Source organism: Choloepus didactylus, chromosome 5 (genome assembly GCF_015220235.1).
Source record: "Choloepus didactylus isolate mChoDid1 chromosome 5, mChoDid1.pri, whole genome shotgun sequence".
Taxonomy (NCBI): Eukaryota; Metazoa; Chordata; class Mammalia; order Pilosa; family Megalonychidae; genus Choloepus; species Choloepus didactylus.
Genome location: NC_051311.1, coordinates 52,894,426 through 52,914,312, shown reverse-complemented (window position 1 = coordinate 52,914,312; position 19,887 = coordinate 52,894,426). Strand labels below are relative to the sequence as shown.

The following is a 19,887-nucleotide window of genomic DNA, read 5'->3' as shown; positions in this document are numbered from 1 at the left end:
AGAAAATTTACAACTGGTGAGAATTAATGTACTCAACAGCTCAAAGAAGAAATTACAAATGAAATTAGAAAATAATTTAAGATGAATGAAAATCTAAACCTATGGGATGCACTGAAAGCAGTGCCCAGAGGGAAATTTATCACTATAAATACTTACATTAAAAAAGAAGACTTCAAATCAATAACCTAACTTTATACTTTAGGGAACTGGAAGAAAAGGATAAGCTAAACCAAAATTTAACATAAGGAAGGAAATAAAAAATATTAGAATGAATGTAAACAAAAGAGAGAGGAGAAAAACAAGAGAGAATCAACAAAACCAGAAGTTGGTTCTTTGTAAAAGATCAACAAAATTGGCAAATCTTTGGCTAGAATGACCAAGACAAAAGAGAAGACAAATTACTAAAATCAGAAATGAAAGAGGGAACAATGCTAGAGACCTTATAGAAATAAAAATGATTATAAGATAATACTCTGACAATTGTATGTCAATAAACTGGGTAACTTAGATGAAATGGGCAAATTACTAGAAACACACAAACAACAAAACTGACTCAAGAAGAAATAGAAAATTTCTATTTATAGATTTATGAGGAGTAAAGAAACAGAATAAGTAACTGAAAACTTCCCAAGAAAGAAAAGCCCAGGGCTTTGCTACTGAATTCAGTCAAATATTTAAAGAATTAACAAATCCCTCTCAAATCTCAAAATATAGAAGAGGAAGGAGCAGTCTCCACCTCATTCTATGAGGCCAACATTACCCTGATACCAAAGCCAGATAATGACTGCACAAGAAAATAAGACTACAGCCCAATTTTTCTTATGAATGTAGATGCAAAAATCTCAACAGTATGCTAGCAACCTGAATCCAACAGCATATTAAAAGATTATACACCATGACCAAGTGGAATTTATCTCAGAAATGCAATGATGTTTCAATATGAAAAATCAATCAATGTAATATGCCACATTGATAGAACTAAAGAAAAATGCAAGATTATCTCATGGATGCAGAAAAAGCATTTGACAAAATCCAACACCCCTTCATGATAAAAACATTCAGAAAACTACAAATGGAAAGGAACTTCCTCAATCTGATAACAAACATTTATGAAAAGCTCACAACTAACATTTACTCAGTGGTAAAAGGCTGAAAGCTCTCATCCTCAGATCAGAAACAAGACAAGGATGCCTACTTTTCACCACTTCTATTCAACATTGTATAGGATATTCTAGCCAGAGCAAGTAGGAAAAGAAAAGAAATAAAATGCAGACAAACTAAAAACAAATTAATAAATTATCTTAATTCACAGATGACATGACCTTATATAGAGAGGATCCTAAAGAACACACACACAAAATAGAAGTAATAAACTTCAGTAAAGTTGCAGGATACTAGGATCAATATTCAAAACTCAGTTGTATTTCCATATACCAGTAATGACCAATCTGAAAATGAAATTAAGAAAGAAATTCACATACCATAGCATCAAAGAGAATAAAATACTTAGGAATAAATTTAGCCAATGAGGTGCAAGACTAGTACACTGAAAACTACAAAACATTGCTGAAGGAAATTAGAGAAGGCCTAAATAAATGGAAAGATGTCTGTGTTCACTGATTGGAAGAATTAATATTGTAAAGTTGGCAGTACTACCCAATGTAATCTTCATATTCAATGGAAACCCTATCACAATTTCAATGATCTTTTTTGCAGAAATGGAAAAGTTGATCCTAAAATTCATGTGGAATTGCAAAGAACTTCAAATGACAAAAACATTCTTGAAACAGAGGAGCAAGTTTAGGGGACTTACCTACTACAAAACTACGGTAATTAAAACAGCATGGTACTTGCACAAGAAGCAGACATATAGATCAAGGGAATAGACTTGAGAAAGAAACCTTCACATCTATACCCAAGTGACTTTTGACAAGGGTGCCAAGTCCATTCAATTGGTAAAGAATAGTCTCTTCAGCAAATGGTGCTGGGAAAACTGAATAATCATATGCAAAAGAATGAAAGAGGATGCCTACCTCACAGCATATACAAAAATCAACTCAAAATGGATCAAAGATCTAAATATAAGAACAAAAGCTGTAAAACTTCTAGAAGAAAGCATAGGGAAAAAATATTCAAGACCTTGAGTAAGGCAATGGTTTCTTAGACTTTACTCCAAAAGCATGAGCAACAAAAGAAAAAATAAATAATGGGCCTACATCAAAATTAAAAATTTTGTGCCTCAAAGGAATTTATCATGAGAGTAAAATGACAACCTACACAACAGGATAAAATATTTGGAAACCACATATCTGGTAAAGGTTTAATATCCAGAATATATAAAGAAATTCCACAACTAAACCAACAAGCAACCCGATTTAAAAATGGGCAAAAGACTTGAATAGACATTTCTCCAAAGAAGATATATAAATGGCTAATAAATACATGAAAAATGTTCAACATCATTTCCAATTAGAGAACTAAAAACCAGAACCACAATGAGACCACCACTAGGATGGCTACTATTTAAAAAGTGAAAAATAACAATTGTTGGAGAGGATGTGGAGAAATTGGAACATTCATAGATCATTGGTGGGAATGTAAAATGTGGCAGGTGCTGTGGAAGGCAATTTGGCAATTCCTCAGAAAGTTAAGTATAGAATTACCATATAACACAGTAAGCCCACTTCTAGGTATATACGTAAAAGAACTGAAAGCAGGGACTCGAACAGATCTTTGCACACCAATGTTAAGGGCAGTATTATTTACAATTGCCAAAAGATGAGTGCAATCCAAGTGTCCATCAACAAATGAATGGATAAACCAAATGTGGTGTATACATAAATACAGTATTATTCAGCCATAAAAAGGAATGAAGTTCTGATACATTTGACAATATGGATGAATCTTGAAGACGTCATATCAAGTGAAATAAATCAGACCTAAAAGGAGAAATATTGTATGATCTCACTGATAAATACTTAAAATAAGCAAACTAATAGTAAAAACTAGAAAACAGGTTACCAGGGGTGGGCATGGAGGTGAGGAATTGGAGATTTTTCCTTAATTGGTATCATTTGTGGTGATGGAAAAATTTTGGTAATGGTAGTAGCACAATGTTGTGAATATAATTAGCACTACCAAATTTTTTATTTGAAATGGGCAAATTTAGGTTGCATATATTAGAATAAAAAATACTAAAAAGGAGCCCAGAGAACTGTACAGCACAAAGAGTGAAACCTAATGTAAACTATGGACTACAATTAATAGTATAATTATATTAATATTGTTTTATCAATTGTAAAAAATAACACTAATGCAAATGTTAATTATAGGGAAAACTGAGGTGGTAGTTGTTCCAGTTTGCTAATGCTGCCGGAATGCAACACACCAGAGATGGACCAGCTTTTATAAAGGGGGTTTATTTAGTTACAAAGTTACAGTCTTAAGGCCATAAAGTGTCCCAGGTAAGCCATCAACAATTGGGTACCTTCACTGGAGGATGGCCAACGGTGTCCCGAAAACCTCTTGTTAGCTGGGAGGCATGTGGCTGTGTCTGCTCCAGAGTTCTGGTTTCAAAATGGCTTTCTCCCAGGATGTTCCTCTCTAGGCTACAGTTCCTCAAAAATGTCACTCTTAGTTGTTCTTGGGGCGTTTTTCCTCTCTTATCTTCTCCAGAGCAAAAGTCTGCTTTCAACGACCATCTTCAAAATGTCTCTGTAAGCTGCAGCTCTTCTCTCAGTTCCTGTGAGTTCTTCAAAGTGTCCCTCCTGGTTGTAGCAAGCTCAGTCTTTCTGTCTGAGCTTTTATAGGGCTCCCTGAAACTAATCAAGGCCCATGCTTAATGGACAGGGCCACACCTCCATGGAAATTATCCAGTGAAAGATCTCACCCACAGTTGAGTGATCACATCTCCACGGAAACATCCAATCAAAAGTCTCCAACCCAATCAACACCAATATGTTTCCTGCCCACACAAGACTGCATCAAAGATAATGGTGTTTTGGGGGACATAATACATCCAAACCACACAGTAGTATATGGAAACTCTGTACTTTCTGCATGATTTTTCTGTAAATCTATAATTGCTCTAACTTAAAAAAATTAAACAAAAACAATAACAACAAAAAAGGATATACTATTGATAAAGCAACAACCTGGTTAAATCTCAAAGGCAATGTACTGAGTGAAAGGAACCAATCTCAAAAGATTACATACTGTATGATTCAATTCATATGACATTTCCAAAAGATGAAACTATATTGATGAAAAACAGGTAGAGATTTCCAGGGGTTGGGGGTGGGGGAGGTGTGACTTTGACTATAAAGGGATAGTATGATGAAGTTCTTTGGAATTGCAGAAATTTTCCATAACTCAATTATGATGGTGGTTACACAAATCTATGCATGTGTTAAAATTCATAGAACTAAAAAAATCAACAATAATAAAAATAAAGAAACATGACTAATAAGTGTTTGTTGGATCAATTTACAAATTATTTTGGAGACCACTACTGCCCTGCTCCATGTTGCGCCAAGCTCCTTTAAATAACCATAGCCTGTGGTTGATAGTATTTACATAAGCTAGAATGACTGTCCTGGAGAAAGGGCAAGTTAATTATAACTGGACGTTAGGACATTTTAACCATCATGGATAAGTGATCATTGAGGTCATCAGGCCCAAAGCTCTCATTTTGCCCACAGCACAATTCTTTTAAGGAAAATGTAATAAACATCTGTTTACCGTTTCCCTATTACCTCTTCCTTTTTCCTTAACATTCTCCAGACTCTTCTGATACTATTAGAAAACATGGTTTTAAATAGTTAGGCCCGTCTGATCCCACTTCAAACAGAGAAACAAGTCTCTTTGCTTTGGTGAGAAGGTGAGTTTATTGAAGATGCATTAACAAGGAACTGGAGGGAAAAAAAGCTTTCCAACCTTAGTTCAGAGTGAGAGAGTTGTTTCGACATTTATAACTCAACACAAAGAAGTAGCCAGAATCAAGAAGAAAGCAGAAGGGGAAAAAAATAGAAGAGAGAAAGCTTTTGGTCACATCTCCCTCTTGTTTGTATACTTTTTATCCTACTGCTGGCAATGCTGAGAAAGGTCCTGGGAACAGAGAATAAGTTTGCTTGAGTAAAGCGATCTTAATAAACAGGTTTTTTTTTTCCCTCTGTTGGCTATTGAAGACTATACTAAGCATTTTCCAGCTGAAGAATTATACTGAGTATTTTCTACTTATCCAGCTATCACTTCTCAAGTAAGATTAACCTTAACTCAAAATCTAGAGATGGTATCTAATTATCTTAATACAGTATGAATAATTCAGTGATAGATCCATAAACCAAAACATGCAATCAAGACCAACAAGACTCAATTTCTGCATTACTCTTTGAGTTATGGATTAAGTAAAATCTCTTTATTGTTGGGTTGTAACTGTAACCATGTTTCTCCAAGAGTTGCTGGCAACCATCGTTCAATGATAAGGGGAAGAGTTCGCTGAGAGTGGCATGCAGACTGAGGAGGTAGAGAAACAAGCTAGAGAGTGAAAAATGGGTTCCTGGTTATATCATTTGTTCATCTAGTCCATTGTTTCCCACATTTAACTGGGTGAGAAAAATCCCAAACCCTTTCCCAGTCCTGCTGTGCCAGAATCTCCAGGAAGGTCTTGGGAAACTGCTCTAAATCTCAACTGAAGCTAGTCTAATGCTAGAGTTTTCAGACACATGAACCAACAAATTTCCTTTATAGTCTGAGAGAATTTGAGGCCAACTGGGTTTGTTTCCTTTCGTTTTTTTCACTCGTTACTTTCCAGATAAGTAAGCATAAGCTCTTAATGAAATATTTTATTTATATGCCTCTGATGGTGTTCAAAGGGCAACTTCTCTTAGAATTGATCTGGAGAAAAACAGATTGAGAAACAGATCTTTTAATCACTCTTTTATATGCCTCTGTTGGTGTTCAAAGGGCAACTTCTCTTAGTATTCATCTGGAGAAAACAGATTGAGAAACAGATCTTTTAATCACTCTTCCCTCCGGCAGCTCCTTCCTCTGAATTTTCTTTCACTGGGCATTAGGACAACTTTTCAAAAAGACGAAATCTCCCTAAGGTGTTCTGTGTCATTATTAGAAACTTGGAACCTCAGAACTCTCTCTCCAAAATGCACCTCAGTGCTGCAAATCACCGCATTCCTCTAAGTGATGGAAATAGCATTCCTATTATCGGTCTTGGAACCTACGCAGAACCTAAGCTGGTAAGTGTATCTCTCTCTTTTTAACCTCATGCCCAAAGTGTAATTTGTTCTTGATTTTGAATGGATCTCACTGATTTACTTTTTTTAATTAGAGAAGTTGTGGGTTTACAGAACAATCATGCATGAAATACAGGATCAATACTCCATCCTACAGCCAACACCCAGCAACTGGTGTGGAACATTTGCTACAGTTAAGGATAGCACATTTTTACAACTGTAACACTAACTAAATTTCATGGTTTAACTTAGGGCTCACTGTTTGTGTTCACTGATTTACTTTTTTTAATAATCAAAGCAACCTCCAAGGATTACTGTTTGTTTGAGTGAGTATTAAGCCAAAAGTTAAACTAAACCAGAAAATGTTTATATTCTTGCTTAAATTTTTCCTTAAATATTATTTTGAATTAGAGAATGAGACCTTTCTGCTTCCTTTACTAAAATCCAGCTGAATATGGATTACTTTACTAAAATTTAGCTGAATGTGGATTGCCGGCTTGAACGAAGGCACATGAAATTTCTGAGTTTGGGATTGTGATTATTTTAAAATTTATATTTGAGAATGTTAAGTGAAATCTAACAAACACTTAGTGAGTACCTACCATGTGCTAAGGATTTGCTATAGAATCTTCAAAGATGAAGAGAATAATATCTCTGTTGTCTAGGGAGTAAAAAAAAATCAAATAGAGGAGTAAGACTTTATAACAACTATTTGTAAAACAGTGAAAATAAAAGTAAATGCTATCCTATAACTGTAAACAGTGTTTCTCTGCAAAAAAAAGAGAATAATTAAATTTGACCATGCAAATTGAAACGGGTTTCCTTTTCAACACTGTAAACTTTCTGCATGTAAGAACATCTTTCTGCTTTCCTCATTGCAATTCAACATGCTGATTGCCAGAACAAACGTCAGTACTTGTAGAAATGCTACTGAAATTTGTGGTATCATATTTGAATGAACTCGGTAAAGCTAAGTATGAATTAGCCAGGCATGGAAGAGGAGGTGAAGCAGTACATTTTAGGCAGAAGAGTCGGTGTAGAGGCACAAGGGTACCTGATATGTCCAGGGATGGCCAAGCCCACAGTAGCTGGCACATGGAGTTAATGGTGAAGGGTGAACAACGGAATCTGAAAATGCAAGTTGAAACTAGATTGCAGAGGACCTTGAATACCATGCTAAGGAGTTGACGTTTCATTCTATAAGAAATGAGGAATCATCTAAAGCTTAGCAAAAGAGGAATAGTATCATCAAATCTGGGTTTTTGAAAGATTGCTCTAGTGGAAGAATAGAGAATAGAAGGCTGAGGAAGGGGAATAAACTATAAATAGTAAGAGTAGGTAACATTTGTATTACAATCACACATTCCACATCTATTGCCCAGCTATAGAATATGCTATAGAATCTTCAAAGATGAAGATAAAATCACTCCTGGAGCAATTACATGAGTGTATGTATAAACTTGGTCCTTTACTCTTCTCACTTTGCACATTGTCTCTGTATGACCTCATCCATAATCTTGGCTCCAACCGCATATAGACAAGACTCCTGAATCTATTATTTCCTATTCTATATTGTGCTTTTTGTATCTCCCCATATTGCTATAGACTGGTTACATCAAAACTACATGGAGCATTTGTTAAAAATTCAGATTCCTGTTCATCACCTCAGATTATAGAATCTGGATCTTTGGGGGTAGAGCTTGACCTGTGTTTAGGCTCCTCAGTAATTCTGATGCATGACTAGGTTTGTGCTTCACCTTCCACAGGCACCTCTAACTCAACATGACAAAACTACACTCACCCTCTCCCCTTCCACAAAAAAATACTTCTCCTAGCAATTGGCTCCTGGCAGCTCCTGGCAGCTGCCAGTTGGATCCACTAGCTTCATATACTAAGTGCAGCATATCTGGGAACAGATTTTCCAAAATTCCAAAAATTAAAAGATGCAGGTTAGTGGGGTGAATACATCTCCTGCCACTGAAGCCATCTTTAGGGCAACTTATACATCTTTTAATGTGGATCACTTTTTCCAAGTTTCCAACAGCTATCCTGATAGTTATGTTAGCATTGTTTCCTGAGGTCCTTGCCAGGGTGCAAAATCATGTATCAGAAGATGTTTCCATATCAATAAAATCTCCTTTATCCAATTTGATGTTCCATCCCTTCTTGATACAGTATCCTCAATGTCCAATCCCATATTTATTCTCCTGCTCCTATTATACCTGTTGTCTGGGTCCTGCAGTTCCTTCAATGTATAGTCCTCTTTCTTCCCTTAGCAGGACCAGTACTTCCCTGGCCAGGATATTTTCTGACATTTTGGTCTGGTGGTTGGGAGGAGAGATGACAGTGGATCCTGCAGGGGACATATGTTGTTTGCAAGGTAGAGGACTCTGAATCATCTTCAAAGAATGGGAGAATACCAGGCTTCAGCAGGATTGAGCGGGTAACTTCTGAAATTCAAGAGAGTTCAGGGAGCTCTTGTATTTCAAGGTGCTCAAGTACATTGATCCAGATATCCCCTCCAAAATCTCAGGATCCCATTTCTCTCTAATCCAAGCCATGCGGGGATTAAGAATTCAACCATCTCTAGAGTTCCACTAGTCTTATAATCAAGCCTGTACCAATGTCACACTATCTTAATGACAATATTTTGTTAATAAATCTTCATTTCTGGAGAAGCATGTTCTCCCACTTTATTATTGTATTTTGTGAGTCTTAGTTTGATGTATGTGAGAGAGGTGGCACTTTAGACCTATAGGTAAAGGACAGTCTTTTTAGTAAATGCTGAGGATATTGGATATTTCCGTAGAAAAAACTCTGAGTGTAGAGTGTTCTTTCTTGGAATATTTTGGACTGCTGATTTTCTTTCCTTGCAATTTTATTGAGATATAGTCGCATATCATACAGTCATCCAAAGTGTACAATCAGTTGTTCACAGTATCATCATATACTTGTGCATTCATCAACACAATCAATATTTGAAAATTTTTATTACTCAAAAAAAAATTTAAAGTAAGAATAAAAAGAAAAGAAAAAAAGAACTCTTTTCCCCCAATCCCCCTATTATTCATTTACTTTTTTGTCCCCATATGACTATTCATCTGTCCATACACTGGATAAATGAAGTGTGAACCACAAGGTTTTCATAATCACATGGTCACACCATTTAAGCTATATAGGTATACAATCATCTTCAAGAATCAAGGCTACTGGGTTGTAATTTAACAATTTCAGTTGTTTCCTTCCAGCCATTCTAATACACTAAAAACTAGAAAGGGATATCTACATAATGCATATGAATAACCTCCAGAATGACATCTTGACTCCATTTGAAATCTCTCAGCCCCTGAAACTTTACTTTGTTTCATTTGTCTTCCTCCTTTTGGTCAAGAAGGCTTTCTCAATCCCATTATGCCACGTCCAGACTCATCCTCAGGTGTCATACCCACATTGCCAGGAAGATTTTCACCCCTGGGAGTGTCCCACGTAAGGGAGAGGGCAGTGAGTTTACCTGACAAGTCGGCTTAGAGAGAGAGAGGCCACATCTGAGCACCAAAAGAGGTTCTCAGGGTGACTCTTAGGCACAATTATAAGTAGGCTTAGCCTCTCCTTTTCAGTAACAAGCTTCATAAGGGCAAGCCCCAAGATCAAGGGCTCAGCTTTCTAAATTGGTAACCCCCAATATTTGCAAGAATATAAGGAATTCCCCAGGTGAGTAAATTTAATATTTCCACATTTTTCCCTGGGATTGATGACTTTAATTCTTTCATAGTTATAAGGATTATTAGGCTTCCTGTTTCAAATAAATTTTGGTATATTTTTAAAGGACTTTTTCTATTTCTTTTAATTTGCAAGACTTTTGCCTAAAGTTGTTCATAATATTCTCATGTCTTTTTAATATTTTAGCATTTGTAGTCACATCCTTTGATTCACTCTTAATATTGATATTTGTGCCTTCTCTTTTTTTCCTAATCAAGTTGACAGAAGTTTGTCAAATTGTTTTCTATTTCATTAATAGAAATACCTTTACTTACCTTGCTAGGTCTATATTGGCTTTTTGAACCTATGGATGGTGACTTTCAATAATCCTAGAAAATTCTCAGTCACTTTCTACTCAAGTTTTGCCTCTGCCTCATTTCTTTCCTCTCCAAGGATTCCAATTAAACATATGTTAGAGCTTTTCACTCTACCTCACATATCTTTTACCCTTTTTCATATTTTCTTTCCTGTGTTCTCTGTGTTTCAATCTCAATAATTTCACTTCATCTATCTTCCAGTTCGCTAATTCTTTATTGCCATGTTCAATACGCTGCCAATAAGCTCATTTAATTTTAAGTTTCTTATAATCTTTTATTATTTATAGAAGCCCTCTTTTGTTTCTTTCCCAAATCTTCTATGACATTTTTTATATTTTCCTGTTCTCAGAAAATATCTCGTCTGTTATTTCTTTAATCAAAGTAAGCATCATTATTTTACAATCTTTGGCAATTCCAATAGTAGAAATCTGTGGCTCTGTTTAGGCTCTTTGTTGTTTTTAACAGTTCTCCCTTATGCATATATTATATATATTACATATGCATTAGGATGCCTTAAGGGCTAACACAAAGTATCTTCCAGGGTTTTGCTTTCCTTTCTCATCTCCTGCACTTCTGATTATGAAGGCAAATTTACCAGTAATCTAGGCTTCCAAAGTGATGGCTTCAGTTCTGGTTTACCATTATTTTGATTGTATAGATCTTTGGGTAACTCAGTTTAATATTATGAACATCTCCTACAAGACTGTTCATTTTTGATAGACCCTAGATATTTTTTCTTTTGCCCTTACCCCTCAATGTCACACAACCAAAATTTGGTATTGATAAATCCCTCAGGGAAAACTAGGCTTCAATGTTCCAGTATTTTCTTTTATTTTAATTCAGTTTTATTGTGGTACAGTCATATACCATAAAATAATCCACAGTGTACAATCAACTGTTCACAGTACCATCATATAGTTGTGCATTCATCACCACAATCTTTAAACATATTCTTTACTCCAAAAAAAAAAAAAAAAAATTAAAATAAGAATACAAATAGAAGTAAAAAAGAACACTCTAAGCATTCCATCCCACCCTATTTTTCATTTAATTTTTGTTCCCATTTTCCACTCATCTGTCCATACACTGGATAAAGGGAGTGTGAGCCACAAGGTTTTCACAATCACACAGTCACACCATGTAAGCTACATAGTTATGCAATTGTCTTTAAGAATCAAGGCTACTGGGTTGCAGTCTGACACTTTCATATATTTCCTTCTAGCTATTTCAATACTTTAAAAACTAAAAAGAGATATCTATATAGCACATAAAAATGCCCTCCAGAGTGACTTCTCGACTCCATTTGAAATCTCTTAGCCACTGAAACTTAATTTTGTTTCATTTCGCTTTCCCCTTTTGGTCAAAAAGGATTTTCTCAATCCCATGATGCTGGGTCCAGACTCATCCCTGGGAGTCATGTCCCACGTGGTGGGGGGGGGGGAGGGCAGTGAGCTTACCTGCTCTGTGGGCTTAGAGAGAGAGGCTGTATCTGACCAACAAAAAAGGTTCTCTGGGGGAGACTCTTAGGAACAATTATAGGTAGGCTTAGCCTCTTCTTTGCAGGAACAAGCTTCACAAGGGCAAGCCCCAAGATCAAGGGTTTGGCCTACTAAATTGGTAATCCTCAATGTTTGTGAGAATATCAGTAATAACCCAGGTGGGGAAGTTCAATATTTCTGAATTTTCCCCTTGTTCCTCAGGGGGGCACTGCAAATACATTTTTATTCTCTGCCCAAATTATTTTGGGATGTATTGGGATTTCACATTAACCTGTACAAACCTACCAGATCCCATTTCTTATTCAAAGTTCCATGTGATGATGGTGTTTGAATAAACTGACTGTACAAGTTAAATTATTTAGTGTGCTACAGAAAAATATAAATCCTGAACCAAATAAACATCTCTTCCCTTGGTCTCACACAGAATTTGAAGTTTTAAAACACAGTCAATACCATCCTTTACCCTTTGGCCTGATTTGCCTTAGTCCTAACCAGATCCGCTTCATTCATATCTGTAATTGAAGTCTGAATTCTTCTTCAACTTTTTTTTAACAGTTGCTGTATGAGATAATACTGACATTCATAGCTGCCGAGCTCTAGCTCTGAGTCTCAGGCATCACACAGATACCCAAAGTTCCAGAGACTGACCAGCATCTCAGAATTTAGAGATAAACATTACAACTCAGGAATAGATGCGACTGCTGTAACAGCTTACAATCTAGGGACCATTACCATAAGCATTCCCCTGATAACCTGTGCTCTAAGATTCAATTCTCAGACTTTATACATTATAGTTAGTCCATATTAGTGAGGCATTACAATGTTTGTCTTTTCATTTCTGGTGTACGTCACTCAAAGCGCTGTCCTTAAGATTCCTTCACCTAGTTGCGTGTCTCACAACTTCATTCCTTCTTACAGCTGCTCAATATTCTATTATATGCCTACACCACAGTTCACCATTCTGTTCATCAGTCAATGTACCCTTAGGCCACCTCCATCCATTGCAAATCATGAATTCTGCTGCCATAAACATCAGTGTGCAAATGTCCATTTGAGTCCCTGCTCTCAGATCTTCCAGGTATATACCCCATAATGAGGTAGTAGGACCTTATGGCACCCACATACTTAGCTTCTTGTGGAAACACATTGTCCTCCAGATGGGCTGCACCATTCTACTTCTCCACCAATAGTGAATAGGTACATCCCTCTCTCCGTATTTTCTCCAGCACTTGTTTCCCTCTGTTTATATTTTTTCCTGCAATTTTATAGAGATATATTCACATACCATACAATCATTCACAGTGTACAACCAATTATTCACAGTATCATCATATAGGTGTGTGTTCATCACTGCAATCAGCACTTGAACATGTTCATTACTCCAAAAAAAATTTTTAAGAATAAAGAAGATAAAAGAAAAAATTAAAATACAATACAATAATAAGATCAGACAACAACAGCAAGAATCCATACCTATCCCTTATAACCCCCTCTCATAGACATTTAGCTTTGGTATATTGTCTTTGTTAAATTTAATGGAAGCATATTACAATGTTACTGTTAACCATAAACTCCAGTTTGCATTGATTATATTTTTTCCTAATACCATCCCTTTTTCAACATCTTGCAAGGTTGACATTCATTTGTTCTCCCACATGTAAAAACATTTTATATTTGTACATTTAGTCACCATCATTGACCACTCTAGGTTTCACTGTTGTACAGTCTCAGTCTTTATCATCTATATTTCTTCCTGGTGTCATACATGCCCCTAGCCCTCCTCTTTCAACTTGATTCACAGACATCTTTGTTCAGTGTACTTACAATATTGTGCTACCATCACATAGTATTGTGCTTTCCATATCTGGATCTATACAATCAATCCTGTTGAACATTCTATACTCCTTCAGCATCAAATGCCCAATCTCTACCCTCTGATAACCTGTGTTCTCAGCTTTAACTCTCAAAGTTTGCTCACTAATGTTAGTTCATATTAGTGAGACTATACAGTATTTGTCCTTTTGTTTCTGGCTAACTTCACTCAACATAACGTCCTCAAGGTTCATCCATGTTGTTATATGCTCCATGACTTTGTTCTGTTTTGTAGCTGTGTAATATTCCATTGTATGTGCATACCACAGTTTATCCACTCTTCCATTGATGGACATTTGGGTTATTTCCATCTCTTGGCAATCATGAATAATGTCACTACAAACATCGGCTTGCAAATGTCCATTTGTGCCTTAGGTTTCAGTTCCTCTGAGTATATACCTAGTAACAGAACTGCTGGATCATATGGCAAATCTATACTTAGCTTCCTGAGGAACTGCCTTCCAATGCTGCACCATTCTACATTCCCACCAACAGTGAATAAGTGTGACTCTTTCTCCACATCCTCTGCAGCACTTGTACTTTTCTGTTTTTATGATAGGCCATTTTAGTAGGTGTGAAATGATATCTCATTGTGGTTTTGATTTGCGATTCCGTAATAGCCAGTGAATTTGAACATCTTTTCATATGTTTTTGCATCGTTTGTATTTCTTCTTTGGAAAAGTGGAAAAGGTATATACCACATTTCAGAAAAGTGTCTGTCCCTGTCTTTTCCCCATTTTTTAATTGGGTTGTTTGTCTTTCTGTTGTTGAGTTGTAGGATTTCTTTATATATTCTGGATGTTAAACCCTTGTCTGACATGTGGTTTCCAAATATTGTCTCCCGTTGTGTAGGCTGCCTTTTTACGTTTCTGACAAAGTCCTTTGATGTACAAAAGTACATCCCATTTATCTATTTCTTCTTTGATTGCTCACACTTTGGGTGTCAGGTCTGGGAAACCACCCCCTATCACAAGATACTTAATACACTTCCTACATTTTCTTCTAAAATTCTTGTGGTCTTAGTACTGTTGAAGTCTTTAATCCATTTTGAGTTAATTTTTTTTATAAGGTGTGGGGTAGGAGTCCTCTTTCATTCTTTTGGATACAGATATCCAGTTCTCCAAACACCATTTATTGAAGAGGCTGCTCTGTCCCAGTTGCATTGGCTTGACTGCCGTATCAACTATCAATTGTCTGTAGATGAGAAGGTCTATTTCTGAATATTCAATTTAATTCCTTTGGTCAGTATATTCCATTGTATGCCAATACAATGCTGTTTTGACCACTGTAGCTTTGTAGTATGCTTCAGAGTCAGGTAGTATGAGACCTCCCACTTTATTCCTCTTTCTAAAGATATTTATGGCTATTTGGGGTACACTGCCATTTCAAATAAATTTGGTTATTGGTTTTTCTATTTCTGCAAAGTAAATTGTTGGGATTTTAACTGGTATTGCATTGAATTTATAAATGAGTTGAGGTAGAATTGACATCTTAACTATATTTAGTCTTCTAATCCATGAACATAGTATGTTCTTCATTTTTTAAGGTCCTGTTTGATTTCTTTTAGCGGTTTCTTGTAGTTTTCTGTGAATACGTCTTTTTTGGCATTGGTTAAGTGTATTTCTAAATACTTGCTTCTTTTGATTGCTATTGAAAATGGAATTCTTTTCTTGATTTCCTCTTCCTGTTGCTCATTAGCTGTGTATAGGAACACTACTGATTTTTACATATTGTCCTTTTAGCCTGCCACTTGACTGTATTCATTGATTAGCCCTAGTAGCTTTGCTGCAGATTTTTCTGGATTTTCTACAAGCAGTGAAAATTTTACTTCTTCCTTTCCGGGTTGAGTGCCTTTGCATTTTCTACATCGATCGGGACGCTCCTGTGGTTCCTCCACTTTGATTTATTGATGTGATGTATTACATTAATTGATTTTCTTGTGTTGAACCAGCCTTGCATACCTGGACTAGAATTGTGTAATTCTTTTAATGTGTTGCTGGATTCAATTTGCGAATATTTCGTTGATGATTTTTGCATCTCTAGTCATTAAAAAGGTTGGTCTATACTTTTCCTTTTTTGTAGTGTCTTTGTCTGACTTTGAGACCAGGGTGATGTTGGCTTCATAGAATGAGTTAGGTGGCTTTCCCTACTCTTCAATTTTTTCGAAGAGTTTGAGCCAGATTGGTACTAATTCTTTCTTGAATTTTTGGTAGAATTCACATGTGAAGCCATCTGGTCCTGGGCTTTTTTTTGGTGGGGGGGGGGCACATTTTGATGACTGACTCAATCTCTTTACTTGTGGTTGGTTTGTTGAGGCCACATATTTCTTCTTAAGTCAATGTTAGTTGTTTATGCTTTTCTAGGAAGTTGTCCATTTCATCTAAATTGTCTAGTTTACTAGCACATAGTTGCTCATAGTATCTTCTCATTGTTTTCTTTGTTTCTGTGGGGTCCGTAGTTATTTCCCCTTTCCCATTTCTGATTGTGTTTATTTGCAATTACTTGTTTTCTTTCTTTCTTTCTCTCTCTCTCTCTCTCTCCCTCTCTCTTTCTTTGTCAGCCTAGCAAAGGGTCCATCGATTTTACTGATTTTCTCAAAGATCCAACTTCTGATTTTGTTGATTCTCTTTATTGTTTTCCTATTCTCAATTTCATTTATTTCTGCTCTACTCTTTGTTATTTCTTTCCTTCTGTTTGTTTGCAGTTAGTTTGCTTTTCTTTTTCTAGCTCCTCCAGGTGAACAATTAATTCCTCGATTTTTGCTATTTCTTTTAATGTAGGCATTTAGGGCAATAAATTTCCCTCTCAGCACCACCTTTGCTGCATCCCATAAGCTTTGATATGTTGTATTTTCATTGTCATTTGCCTCAAGATATTTATTAATTTCTCCCTTTACCCACTGTTGTTTAAAAGTGTGTTGTTTAGCCTCCATATATTTGTGAACTTTCCAACCTTCTGCCATTATGATCCAAGAAACTGTTTTGTATAACATCAATATTTGTAAATTTGTTGAGACTTCTTTTTGTCCCAACATGTGGTATATCCTAGAGAATGATCTGTGAGTACTTGAGAAACATGTGTATCCTGCTGTTGTGAGGTGTAGTGTTCTATAAATATCTGTCAAGTCTAGTTCATTTATCATACAACTCAACATCTCTGTTTCCTTACTGATCCTCTGTCTAGATGTTCTATCCATTGATGATAGCAGTGTATTGAAGTCTCCAACTATTATTGTAGAGGTATCTACTTCTCCCTTCAGTGTTCTCAGTGTTTACCTCATGTATTTTGGGGTTCTCTGGCTTGGTACATAAATATTTATGATTGTTTTGTTTTCTTGATGAATTGACCCTTTTATTAGTACATAATGTCCTTCTTTGTATCTGTTAATTGTTTTACATTAATATAGCTACTCCTACTTTTTTCTGGTTGTTGTTTGCATGAAATATCTTTTGCCAACCTTTTGCTTTCAACCTATTTTTGTCCTTATGTCTAAAGTGAGTTTCTTGTAGACAGCCTATAGATGGGTCCTGTTTTTTTAATCCATTCAGCCAGTCTGTGTCTTTTTATTGGGAAATTTAATCCATCAACATTTAGTGTTATTACTTTAAGGGCAGTTCTTTCTTCTACCATTTTGTCTTTTAGATTTTATATATCATCTCTTATTTTTTTCTCTTTTCCTTTACCCTTTCAGATAGTCTTCATTTCTACACTCTTGTACAAACCTGTCTCTCCTGTCTTTTCCTATCAGCCTGTAGGACTCCCTTTAGTATTTCTTGTAGTGCATGTCTCTTATTCACAAACTTTCTCAGTGTTGGTTTGTCTGAAAATATTTCAATCTCTCCCTCATTTTTCAAGGACAGTTTTGCTGGATATAGAATTCTTGGTTGGCAATTTTTCTCTTTCAGTATCTTAAATATATCATACCATACCTTCTTGCCTCTATGGTTTTTGTGGAGAAATTCGTACATAGTATTATCAAGCTTCCCTTGTATGTGAGAGATCACTTTTCTCCTGCCACTTTCAGAATTCTCTCTTTGTCTTTAACATTGGACAATCAGATCAGTAAGTGTCTTGGAATAAGTCTATTGGGATCTATTCTGTTTGGGATCTGCTGTACTTCTTGAATCAGTAATTTTCTGTCTTTCATAAGAGTTGGGAAATTTTCAGTAAATACTGCTTCTATTAGTCTTTCTCCCCCTTTCCCCCCCTTCTCTTTCTCAGATGCCCATAATACATATATTTGTGTGCTTCATGTTGTCACTCATCTCCCCAAAACCCTGCTCATATTATTCTATTCTCTTCACCATCTGTTCTTTTGTGTGTATAAATTCAAATGTCTGGACTTCCAGTTCACTGATCCTTTCTTTTGCCTGTTCAAATCTACTATTGTTTCCTTCCATTGTGTTTTTCATCTCCTCCATTGTGCCCTTCATTCCCATAAGTTCTGCCATTTGTTTTTTCAAGTTTATGAATTCTTTATGATCATCCAGTGTCTTCTTTATATCCTTCATCTCTTTTGCCATATCTTCCCTCAGCTCACTGATTTGATTTTTGAATTGATTTAGGAGATCTGTTCAATTATTATTTGCTTCAATTCCTGTATCTCAGTTGAAGTGTTTGTTTGTTCCTTTAGCTGGTCCATATTTTCATGTTTCCTAGTATGGCTCATTATTTTTAGCAGTATAGGCATGATTTTCTTGATTAGTTTCTTCTAGAGCTCATTTTCACTCTTTTACCTAGGGCTTTCTTGTTGGTTGACTTTGTTCTCTATTCTTTGGCATTCAGTTCAACTTACTCTAGGCCTCTAACATAGCTTCTGTTTAGTTTATCAGAATTTATCAGCTCTTGTTTTTCTGATTCTTGCCCTGCTCTATATAACCTTTTTGTGAGAGGGTCTCCCCAGATATGATTGACCCCAATCAGATTTCCCAGTCCACACTGCCCCAGGTCTCAGGAGGAGGGTATACTCCATATCACATTTCCCTGAGAATGAGACCTGCTGGTTGTTAGACACTGCTGTGAAGCCTCTAGGCTCTGTGCTTTTCCTATCCTGTCCAGCAGGTGGCACTTGTCAGCAGGTGGCACTTGTCAGCCCACAATTAAAGGCTTGGTGCCTTTAATTCTCTGCAGACCCTGTCCCTGCCAGAGGTATGGCTGACTCAAGCTGTTTCTGTTATCCAGCCCCTGGGGTCTGAATTCTCTGAATAAGGGCCACCACTTGGTCTGGGCCCCACCTCCACCCCACACCATTGTCTTGGGGAAGTTATATCCTTTAGGGTATTATCTCCCCCACTAGACTTATTGCTTTGTCCCTCAGACCTATCTTAGCTCCACCTTTGCTGGGGTCCAGGTGCCAAATGCAAATATCAGAGGCATTCTGTAATGAGTTACTTAGAATAATTATTTTAAAAAGAAAAGAAAAGAAATCCCTTTTCAAGTCCTTTCCCCAGCCCCCAAGTTTAGTCAGTCCCAGTATAGACTATTTAAAGATATGCCCTTTAGGTTTTTATCTGTTTCACCTGAATAGTTACTCTCAGGCAACTTTAATTCTCCCCTTGCCTGGGGCAGTACTGAAACCTGAACCTTCCAGCAGCTCTGATGGGCTAATGAAAAGTAAAAAATAAATAAATAAATAAATAGAGAGAAAGAAGAGAAGAAGAAAAATAACCCTTTTCAGAGCCAGACCCCAGCTACCTGGGTTTGGAAGCAAGAGCTGGATTTGGTACCCTTTCTTATGTGCCCCTTTTTCCTTGGACCCAAGCCCTTTTCCAATATTCTGAACACCTCTAATGACAAAAGTCTCTGGTTCTTTTTTGTAGACAGCATATAGATGGGTCCTGTTTTTTAATCCATTCTGCCAGTCTGTGTCTTTTTATTGGGGAGTTTAATCCATTTACATTTAGTGTTATTACTGTAAGGGCAGTACTTTCTACTACCATTTTGTTTTTTGGAATTTATATGTCATATCTTATTTTTTCCTCTCCTTTTACCTTCCTGATAATCTTCATTTCTGCACTCTTCTCCAACTCTCTCTCTCCTGTCTTTTCCTATCAGCCTGTAGCACTCCCTTTAGTATTTCTTGTAGTGCTGGTCTCTTATTCACAATCTCTCTCAGTGTCTGTTTGTCTGAAAATGTTTTAATCTCTCCCTCATTTTTGAAGGAAAGTTTTGCTGGATATAGAATTCTTGGTT

At 36.3% G+C, this 19,887-nt stretch overlaps 1 protein-coding gene across 1 annotated transcript in view; it reads left to right on the top strand.

Moving 5' to 3' along the window:
- Positions 1-5,951: 5,951 nt before the first annotated feature.
- AKR1D1 (aldo-keto reductase family 1 member D1) overlaps positions 5,952-19,887 on the top strand; it is an 80,367-nt gene continuing 66,431 nt past the window's right edge. The window contains exon 1 of the mRNA XM_037836077.1: positions 5,952-6,251. Coding sequence (XP_037692005.1) covers positions 6,159-6,251 — 93 coding nt within the window. The 5' untranslated portion in view covers positions 5,952-6,158. The remainder of the gene's footprint in view (positions 6,252-19,887) is intronic.